At 37.4% G+C, this 11,593-nt stretch overlaps 1 protein-coding gene across 1 annotated transcript in view; it reads left to right on the top strand.

Annotated features, from left to right (window-relative positions):
* Window positions 1-205: 205 nt before the first annotated feature.
* Window positions 206-11,593, top strand: part of Syt10 (synaptotagmin 10) — a 52,501-nt gene continuing 41,113 nt past the window's right edge. Inside the window, exon 1 of the mRNA XM_076852765.1 lies at window positions 206-356. Within this exon, the coding sequence (XP_076708880.1) occupies window positions 206-356 (151 nt within the window). The remainder of the gene's footprint in view (window positions 357-11,593) is intronic.

Raw genomic sequence — 11,593 nt, 5'->3', positions numbered from 1 at the left:
CTATCCGCCTTCAGCGCCCTCCGCTTAAGCCATGGGGCCAACTCCGGGCTCCTAAGAGTTATTGGGATCTTGGCTGCTCGTTCACCAGCCAAAGAACCCGCGGGCTGGCTATGGCTTAGGGCGCAAGAGGGGTCAGCCTAGAGGTTGCGGAAAGGGGAAAGGGCGGCTAACTGAGTAAGAGAGAAACCCGAAGAAAAACCAAACGATGAGTTTCCACAAAGAGGACGGAGTAAGCAGCCTGTGCCAGAAGGCGCTGCACATCGTCACCGAGCTGTGCTTCGCAGGCCAGGTGGAGTGGGAGAAGTGCTCGGGCATCTTCCCCCCGGACAGGGGCAGCCAGAGCGGCGGCAGCACAGGTAACCGGGGCTCTCTGGTGTTCACGTCTGCTGGGACCCCGCGCGCTCGCTCTAAGCTCCCGGGTGCTGACACTCGTGCGCCGTGCCCGGGGCATCTGCAGGGCGCCGCGCCTTCCTATCTCTATCCTTCCTTTGACTCAGCCGCTGGCGACCCCGAGCGTGGGGTGTTTGGGTTGGGTTTCCACCTGTCTACCGGCCGGGCTTCTGCTCTGCTTCCTGCCTGCCGGCTTCTGTTGCTCCTGGCGCCTGCTCCCGGTCTCTCTGCGCTCTCCCACGCCTCTGGTCTACCTCCTGGAGTGAAAGAGGCTACGCGGGTGGAAACGCCCGGGACCGCCTGCGGCGCGACTGCTTGCGGGGGCGATTCGCCTGCGGGACTTTGTTTGCCCTAGCTTGTCCTGCGTGTCGCGGGTCACCGGCTCCGCGAAGGAGCCAGGCGCGAGAATCTATGCTTGAACGCAAAGAAACTCGTGCGCAGGATGCTGCCTTGACCTTCAGGGACAGAAAGAGTCCCCATCGGGTTAACTTTCCGCAGCAACCTGTGGAGTACTTACTTGAGAGCTTTCAAACCCCTCAGCTTGTATGATTTTTCTAATGAAAAGGGAAAAGGCTATAAGTCTTTTCCACACATACTTTCACACCCGTCCCCAACACCCCGACCTATAGCATCATTCCTATACCTTCGGGAAACTTGGAAGAAAATGGGGTGGTGGGATGGAGAACGTCCACCACCAGAAATCTGGAGATGGAAAGAAGTTTCGGGTGACAGACTTTTTTTTTTTTTTTTTTCCCTCAAGGCTCGAGGGAAGGAGGCGAATCAGAGCCACCTTTAGTTTCTCCTGGGGGAAAAGGTTTTGATTACCCGCGCAATAGTGGAGGAGGGGGACATGGGCAAATGACCCTCACTTGTTGCATTGGGAAAAAACCCACCTGTGCTGAATTTTTCAGTATTTGACTAGAAGGTTGCCATTCCTTCCGCAGGATCTCATTTTTCCCTTTGCTTTCTCAGATCATTTTTGGTCTCCAGTGTGGGGTTTCATGGGTTAAGTGTAGCCAGGGCAACAGGTGAGAGCTGGGTGGACAAGCTCTGGGCAGAGCAGGGCAGTAGAGAACCCAGCGTGAAAAGGACTGCACATGAGTGCTTCCCACACCACCCACCTCAAAGCAGTCCAAGACAAAGGAAGGGGAAAGATGGGAATTGATTTGGTTTGAATTTACATACCATGTTTTATGTGGCATATCTGCAGGGGTTTTCGTATTCTCTCCTTAGGGCAACAGGAGCCAAGAGGGGTTTCTGTCTTTGCGTGGCAGTACGTGAGATACTGCTGCTTAGACCCTGGAACACAAGGATACATAATTGCTGCTATCAACCTGTTGGAAACAGATATTTGAGGAATATAAAAACACAGCTGAGTCTTTTCTATTTGCTAAATTCTATTTTCTATTAAATTCCTGTAAGTGAATGAAATTCAATTAACACTATAAGGGAATGAATGAACATCATGCATCATGTATACTTGTGTCCTGTGTATGATGTTTAAGCAGAAGGTAAAGAAATAGTATAACCTTAGAGTCCACTGTGGTGATATTGGGTCAAATCTTCTGAAATGTCTTTTAGTGATACATAGGATTAAGACTCTCAGAATAGGGTACAGTGGAGGAAATGAGAGTATTTAAGTTTAAGGCCCCGTATTTTGGTCATTTAGTATTTGATAATCTAAATAAAACTACTGATTATTACCCTCTCCTACCCCTTTGTAATCACACACCAAATAGTGGTTTCCTGGGATTTCTTGGCTGGTAATGTGGTAAATACGTGAAGGTTGAAAACCAAATAAAGTACTGCCTTCTAAATCTTTCCACTCTATACAACTATGTAAGTTTAAGGTAAAACACACTATATGAATTATAAAACGGTTTTCTGAGTTTTTTCCTAAGCAGTATAAGAAGGTGTGTAGTCCTAATTTCTTTTGGACTTTACCTTGGGAACAAAAAATGAAGAAAAATTAGTCTAAATTGTGTGAATATTTTTTCTCACCTTAAAGGAAAAACATAAGTAGGTTATTGAATTTAGTATGTGAACATATATATTAAGTGGCTGTTACTAGAGATATTTTGCTAGGTGATATATGAAACAAAGGTAAACAAGATTGGTCTGCCTTTTCCATGTGCAAATTTATGCAACAGTTGGAAGTAAACTAATTTGCAATAGACTTCCAATATGAATAGATATCTATGAAGTAGATACAAAGATATTTACTAAATATTAAATCTAATAATGTTCATTAGCTACACAGCTACAAAGTATTCTGTAAAGTAGATTTTCTTATAACTAGTGCACTTGTGCCCTTTATTATAAGTCCCTAAATGAAAGTACTTCCATAGTTTATCCTTCTGCTCATTGTTTAATGAAAAATCTTTGCTGGTAGGAGGACATCAATGGAATATAATGGTGCAGTGGTTATTTACTTTGAAAGTAATTAGAAACAGAAGGAAGGAGAGCCAGGTAATTCCAGTTAAAGTTATTATTTCCACTATTATTAAAGGAGTTAAGAATCATATATATATTTATGAGCTATTTTCCTACTTTTTCTAAAATGCCAAAAAGAGAAAGCATCACCACCTTTTCCATAACATTGGCAAGAGAAGCAGCAGTAGTGTTATTGCCATTTAGGACCCCTTCCAACCAAGTTGATCAATCTCATATTTTAGTAAAATTTGTGACCAGTTAGATTATAGCTTTCAGTATTAATTAATCTACTGTTTTGGAATAGTTGAGATAAAAACCATTACATGGATCCACGTTACTAACATACTAGAACATTCATTATGTGCAATTTTTGGAAAATTAGATTTGGGGGAATTTTTCTAACTACTGATTCTCCCTCTCCCCCAAATAGATATGTTACCCACTAAATTCATTTTATTGTACAATATGATAAATATTAGAATGCCTAGAAAAATACAAAACAATATGTTGTTCTCAATTTTTATTTCTCAGATAAACTAACTGAATATACATGATCATTTTTTAACTGGATTTAAGTTCATTTCAGGTTCTCTCAACTGCAGAAATGTCTATCAGATTCAATAAAGCCATGTTGCTTGAAAGACAGGCCTCATAAAATCACAGCTAATCAAACCCACTGAAGTTCACATTCACACATAATAGTTGCATAGACCTACACTTAATATAAATATTTGAATAAGCACTTAATTCATCAGTGTTTCAATTTTGCATTTTTATACTGCCGCAGTCTCTCGGCTGGGCACAAATCACGAGCCTCCACACAGCTTGTAGATTCAAACAGCAATTCTTTATTCCCGAACTCACACGGGCTGTCTACAAACACGCTCTGGGGGAATCCACGGTCTCTTCCCAAATCTCCACTCTGCCCTAATCCACTCTCTCCCAAATCCACTCCGCATGGGCTTCTGTCTCCCAAAATATACTGTTTGACCCTAAGCACTCAAGAGGAACTCAGCAGCAGGATACGCCCTATTCCAAAAGAGGAACACCCTAATCTCCTATTATACTAAACTGCCCTATTCTAAAGGGGAAACACCCTACTCTCCTATTATGCTAAACTGCCCTATTCTAAAGGGGGAACACCCTACTCTCCTATTATGCTAAACTGCCCTATTCTAAAGGGGGAACACCCTAAACACGGATCCTGCCCTGGTCCTTGAGCAAGGTCACCTTTCAGAAGTCCTTCCACTAGACAGCATGGGAGTAAGCTGGCAAGGAATTTGTCATACCTACTTGGCTGATGGCTCCCAGCATTATACTATTTTAATTTGGGACTAAAGATCCTGAAGCAAAAATTTAGACAAATTCTTATAAGTTCATACATGTATTCTTCGTTTTCTTACAGGTGGGGATAATGAGAAGGTACACATCAATGAAATTTACTGAAGCATTTCATTATAAAAAAAAAAAAAGAGATAACTAAGTACAGTTTTTAAAATTACACCATGATTTTTCTCTGAGACCATAATTAGGGCTTAAAATGAGTGGTGGGACTCAATAGGTTTACTCAATATGATAGTTGAGATATCATTTTTGGATCACAGTAATTCTAGGTTTTGCACATCCTCCTGACTGTCTTAAGAATTACAGTTTAGAAACATTTATCAGTGGAAAATTTCCCTTGAGACTTGTAGGTCTGGAAAGAAAAAAAATGAAGCTCAATGTACTCACGTGAAAAGGGATGCATGAAAACATCGTTTTTCCTTCCTCGACATCATCACTCCACTGGAAAATGGCCAATTTTTACTATTTCTTGTCTCATTGTCACATGATTATTAATGCACATTGCTCTGGGTCTCAATTTACTCCAAAAACAATGGAAGACTATCTTTGAAGGCCCAGCAGGTTATAGCAAACAACCATTTTCCCTTAATTCTAGGATATCTGGCAATATTGAAGGGATTTTTCTTTTTGCCTTTTATTCTTGTAATAAACTAAGATATGTATTTCTTCTTTTGCTGAGCTAGGCATCTCTGAAATCTAACTGCTATGCTAGCGATTTTATATAGTTGTCCATTTCATTTAAATCACATTTTCTTTATATCTTAATCTTCAATGTAATTTTGCTTTTATGAAAAAAAGTTGATCATTTTTGGGAGTACATCTACATTCATTTATAAGTTTTTTTTTTTTTTTTACAAAATTTTGGAAGAAGACAAATAGTACCATAAATTTTAATGGAATTTCTAATGCTAATTAAAATTATCTCTATTTTTGAAAGTTTACTTAAATTCTTCCTGATCTAAATTTATTCTACTAATGATATGCACTTTTAAGTAACTAGAATGTTTAAGTTTTTTTGAGGGCAAGGGTTTGCTTATTCTTTAATCTACAGTGATCTATGGTACATCCTAGAAGTTCAATAAATATTTGTTGAATGAATAAAATAAATTCCTATTTGTAAATGAATAAGTTCTATTTAATAATTTTCAAATACCCTATGAAACTAAATTAGGTATACCTGTACCTTTGTGTCTCCAGTGTCTAATACAATATCATATAGATAAGTCCACAAAATATTTAGTCCATGATAATGGCAGGAATTAGAGCACTTGGCCCAGTTAAGTGCTAGAATGTAATGAGAAACATACTCATGAAAAAGCAAATGAACACAAAATGGATGTCCATTTATCTCTCCAGAGTGTGGTTCAGTTACAACTGTGAGTCCATAGCTAAACTTGTAAGTGCACAATAAATTGACTCAGTTTACTGAAGTTCTAGGAAAGTGGGAATATCTGTTTAATCTAGATGCTCCTTGACTTATAATGGGGTTATGTCCTGATGAACCCATCATAAACTGAAAATGTTAAGTCTAATATATATTTAGTACCTAACCCACTGAACATTACAGCTTACTGTACCTATCTTAAATGTGCTCAGATCATGTACTTCAGCTTATAGCTGGGCATCATAAGAGAGTATTGTAGCACATATTGCTAGCATGGGAAAAGATCAGAATCCAAATTCAAAGCATGGTTTCTACCGTATTTATAAATTATGAAAAAGATTTTAGTGTGTTTGAAATGTACAACTTTAAATTCATAATTTCAAATGTAATTATTTTTTATGTGTTCATACAAAAGCCTATAATGAAAACAGATATTTAACAAACAGTTAAAGTGTTTTTGTTAATTTGTTATTAGGAAAAAGTTCATCAAAGTCTCATTTGTAATATGTTCCTGCCATATTTTGGCCAAAGTAAGTAACAGTTCATATCATAATTAAAATTCATTACTGTGAGGCATTGGAAACAACATGACAGGGGAAAAAGAGCTGAAAGTCATCTTATTCAAAATCCCAAGGCATAATTAGTATGAACATATCAAAGAAACTGGACCTCCTGTTAGTGTTATTGTTAAAGGTCAATAAATCATATTATCTCATTTTTAACTTGTACAATTCCAGTTTCCATTTTTTGAATAACCAACACTGATCAAGTTTAGAAACATAATCCTGACTAAAGAGATGGCTTCTTGTTATTGTCTAATAAGGTAGATTTATTTTGCTTCATAATATCACATATATCCTAAGTACCATTTAAATGTAAGAGCTGGCATTAATATGACTCAGATTAACAGAAAAATATATATGAATATATGTTACATAAAACATAACACACACACACACACAGAAATCCCCATATGTCCATGAGTTCCATATCAGTAGATTCAACCAAGAATGGATGGAAAATATTTGGGGAAAAAAATACATCCATAATGAACATGTGCAGACTTTTCTTCTTGTTATTATTCCCTAAACAATACAACTTTTAATTTGTATTATGCATTATAAGTAATACAGAGATTAAAGTATTTGGGAAGATATGAATTGCATATGTAGAAATACTGTTTTACATTCACCTGAGGGATTTAAGCAGCTATAGATTTGGGAATTTTGGGGGGTCCTAAAACCAACCCCAAATGGATACTAAGAATCTACTCTGTGTGTGTGTGTGTGTGTGTGTGTGTGTGTGTGAGAGAGAGATTGAGAGAGAGAGAGAGAGAGAGAGAGAGAGAGAGAGAGAGAGAAAAGAGAGAAATTGAATTGTGCTGTGCTGGCCTTAGAGCCAGAAGGGTGGATCATCTGGGGGTAGGGGGTGAAAAGGAGCTAATATTGGTAGCTTTTTCCCCTTCAGGTGGATTTTGCAATGTTTTACAGCCTATTGTCTAATCTATTATTTTATTATTATTGTATTGTTGAATAGGGAACCTCACTGTCGACTCTGAAGTTTGTGAATGTAAGTTTGTTCATACTAAAAAATTATCTTCATCAAACAAAAGCTATTGATTTCCTCAATCTTCATGATTCCCTTACTTCTGTTTAAGTACTTATGGAATCATAGGAATAATGAACAAAATAATGAGAAGCTTATTATGTTCCTGATTTTATTTATGTATCTAACTCATTTCTAATGTTACAGTAGGATTTGTTAATATATCTAAAAGGCAGTCTTCACCATATGATTTTATTCAACAAATATTTTTAAGCATTTTCTATGTAAAAGCAACTGTGCCAGGCATTGAACTTTACTGATGCTACTAATGAAGTGTATGATAATCCATATGATTCTTTTAGTTCATGTAAATGTGTAATATATAATCACAGATTACAAATTATTTACCCAATTATGAGAATATGTAAAGATTTTTTAAATAAATTTGAATACCATACCAGTAACCATATTTGATTGAATCTAACAGGCCATTGATTATAACAGTATTTGATGTAACACCATTACTTTATGTGGAACCAAGAAAGTAAAGAGAATGTTGACAATTAAATTATGACACATAATTTAAAGCATCCTATTAAATCTTGGTAAGATTAGGAGTTAATGAAACTTATCCTATAGGATAAATTTCTTATCCTATAGGATTTTCATTTTATACTAATAGAAAGATCTCTTTAAAACTTAGAGATTTTTAAAATCATATATTACATATGCAAAACCATAAAAAGGAAAACATGAAATAAGTAGATTAAAATAATTTAAAAACTAAAATTCTGAGTATAATTCTTCTGAGAGGATTTTTGGTCCAGAATTGACAGTGCCTTTGTTTTTTCATAGTGAGGAGCAACCAGTGCTCAGGCCACAGTGAGGAGCAACCAGTGAAATGGGACACATGAAAAATATCATCAACTAAGTTATCATTTCTTATATGTGAAATAAGACTTTTATGCAACTTACAACATTAAAGATAACTAGAAATTTAAAATTTAAAAAATAACAATTCAGAAAGACACACACATAAGTGTACTAATTGAGGCAGTGGTAACTGGAATCAAGAACATGAAAACTCTTCTGTGTTTTTCTCCATAATCATGACCAGACCCATGGTGACAGTAGTTGAACCTAACAGTGTTCATGAGTCACAGTAAGTGAGATGACACACATGAGATGGCCTGGTTATATAGACGTTGACAAAGTTCTGCTTTTCTAAATGTTTCAGAGGAATTCGCATTTGGAGCATTTACTGTGTTTTCTAATAAGAATGATCTTTTACTCTGTCGCTTCATTTTGCTATATTAAGACATGATAAAAGGGTAAAATGTTTATAGTTAAGGTAGAGATGTATATTCAGACAAAGAGACAGATAAGGAGATAAGTAAATACATAGTGGTAGAGAAATGTTTATGCAAATGGATGTAATCAAACTAGAGTTTGAGTTTTTAAACCTCATTATCTCACAGCCTAATTTAATCTGTGTAAATTTCATTACCTCCTAATTTTACCAAGATATAATAGGATGCATATCATATAATGGATTCTTTTTAATTATCTGGAGACATTGAAAATTTAAGCTAGAGAGAGAGAGCTCAGTCATCAAGTTTACTCATTGTCATGTAACTTTGGAGTTCTTGTGGCACAAACAAGCCATTCATATTCATCACCGGGGCCTCCCAGCAGTTGGCCCCTTGCCTCCACTATTCTCTTCTCTGCCTTACCACTTCCCCTTTATAATGATGCTGAAACACTGTCACTATGGCAAACAATATTATATTAGAATTACCAATTCAAGTATTTCAGTCCCCCCCCCCCACACACACACACAAAGCTCCTATGTGTTCGTCTTTCTCAGCAGGAATGCCAGTTCAAGAGCCTTTTCTCCTTCCTACTTCACCTCCTGCTTGCCTGTGAGTCCCCATCAATGAGTACATCATCATACCTGGGATGCCTCATTTCATCATCGCAGTCACTTTCACTTGAGGTTTATTACATTCTCCTGAAAAACAAATCAGAAACCTCACTCATGGATAAATACAACTGTTTCTTTTTTCCTACCCGAAAGCAACTGAATAGGAGATTTTAAAACCACGCAGACGCATATCACTCTCTTTTGTTAAAAAGAAAATATTTTTTTTTTTAGTTGTAGATGGACACAATACTTTTCCCTTTATTTATTTATTTATTTTTATGTGGTGCTGAGAATTGAACCCAGTGCCTCACACATGCCAGGCAAGTACTCTGCCACTGAGCCACAACCCCAGCCCTCATATCACTCTTATTAGCTTCCAATTTCAACACTATGCTGACTGGGCATCTTACTTTTTCCTATTCAATTTTCTCCTGTTCTTTGTAGATCCTGTTTCAAAATTTTCTTACCCTCTAAATACTGCAAATGTTATGGTTTGGGATCAGAAATATCCCCCAAAGGCTGACATGTGGAAGTCTTTGTTCTCAGTGCAGTAACGCCCAAAGGTGGGGCTTTGGGGAAGTAATTAGTTCATGAAGACTCTGACCTGTGGATTAATCCACTGATAGCTGAAAGGACTACTGGGAACTGTATGGACTACAGGCATGGCTGGAAGCAGTAGGTCCCCCAGAGGGCACGCCTTTGGGGACTGTATCTTGCCCCTACCCTTCCTTGCTGCCATGAGATAAACAACTTTCCACCACCCACCCTCCCCACCATGTTCTGTGTAGCCACAGGCCCAAAGCAAAGGGGCTGCTGGACACAGGATTGAAACTTTTAAAACTATGAGCCAAAAATAAACCTTTCCTCCTCCATATTGTCTGTCCCAGGTATTTTGGTCACAGTGACAAAAGCTGACTGACATACCAAATTATCCCCAAATGTAGCAAAATAATTGTCAGTTGACTCTCTAACTCCCTATTTGGATAGAAAAATATTAATAGTTATAAATAAAAATTTCCTTGACTTCTTGCCCTGAGGCAAAACTGATCAGCACCCAAAATGGACACCTTTTCTTACAAAGGAAAATGTGATCCCATTCTTTCACCCTTGCTTCAGACTCCATCTCTTGTCAACTTTTGTGGGACTTCACTTTTAATTACTCCACTCAACCTCTTTTCTATTGATTCCTTTTCACTGGTTTTAAGCATGCTGAAACATCCTACCTGATAAAAATGTTCAACTCTGTGTGCTACTCCAGTTTTTGCCCCCTCTCTACTCCTCTTGTAAGTACAATTTCTTAAAGAAATTATTTGTGCTCACAGACTGCCATTCTTTTCTTAAACCACATTCGTGGGGTTAGCATAGCCTCTTCTCTATTGGTCTCATCAAATTTGCTAAAGATGTACTTATTAATGTTAATGGTAATTTGTCAACCCTTATTTCAAATGAGCTTATTTTGATATTTTGCACTGTTGACCACTCCTTAAAATATTCTTGTTCTAGCTGCTACAAAAACTGCTGACTTGATTTTTATTTCATATCTTTTTTTGCTGTTTTTTAAAATTTATATATGATAGCCAAATGCATTACAATTCTTATTACACATATAGAGCACAATTTTTCATATCTCTAGTTGAATACAAAGTATATTCACACCGATTTGTGTCTTTGTACTTTGGATAATAATGATCATCACATTCCACCATCATTTATAACTCCATGCCCTCTCCCTTCCCCTCGAACCCCCTGCACTATCTAGAATTCCTCTATTCCTCCCATGCTCCTATCCCTATCCTCGTTTCCAGTCTTTTATTCAGGCTTCTTGTTCCTTAAAGTTCTCTTTCTTTAAATATTGGTGGACTCATGATTCTACTGAGGAACTTTTCTCTTCCATGGATTCAGATCCCACTATTTAAGGAAGTCTTTCAGTCTTGTCTACATGACCAAGAGCCTACGCAAATTTCTATTTGCATGATCACAAGTGCTTCAGCCAAAACCAAAATCGTGGTCTTCCTTTCTTCACCATCCTGCCTGTCTCCCAGTGAGTCATATTCCTGCCCTTTTTTTTTCTTCACACTTCTTCACTAGAACTTTTTCCTTCACATTCCTTCTCTGGAATGTTGATTTCCAAATTTTCTCCTGAATCTTCTCTTTTTCCTGATTCAGTAACTCTCCCTGGAACCAGAGCACTCCTCACTGAGTCAATCAGTTTTTCTTCTTCCAGACTTGTCTCCTTTTCTGTCTTCTCTTTGGCCAGACTGCTATTTCTGAAGTGCATATCTGACCATTTCAACACCTGACTTAACATGTTTCTGGGGCTACTTCATTTTAAGTTCAAATTCATGATACAGCACCCTTTAGATCATGGTAAATGATGAATCATAGTCATAAAAATGTCATTTAAAATTTTTGATGACTTTATAAATTCTCCTAAATCCTCAATCTTTTGATTTTTTTTTTCACTTTGTGGAATGTAGCTTGTTGGAAAAAAATTAACTCATAAAGACCTGAGCATTAAACACTTGGTTTCATTTTCAATGCTTGAGTAATATACAATGCCCCAAATTTTACAT

Source organism: Callospermophilus lateralis, chromosome 4 (assembly GCF_048772815.1).
Source record: "Callospermophilus lateralis isolate mCalLat2 chromosome 4, mCalLat2.hap1, whole genome shotgun sequence".
Lineage (NCBI taxonomy): Eukaryota > Metazoa > Chordata > Mammalia > Rodentia > Sciuridae > Callospermophilus > Callospermophilus lateralis.
Note: the sequence above shows the minus strand (reverse complement) of the source record. Positions and strands in the feature narration are given on the sequence as shown.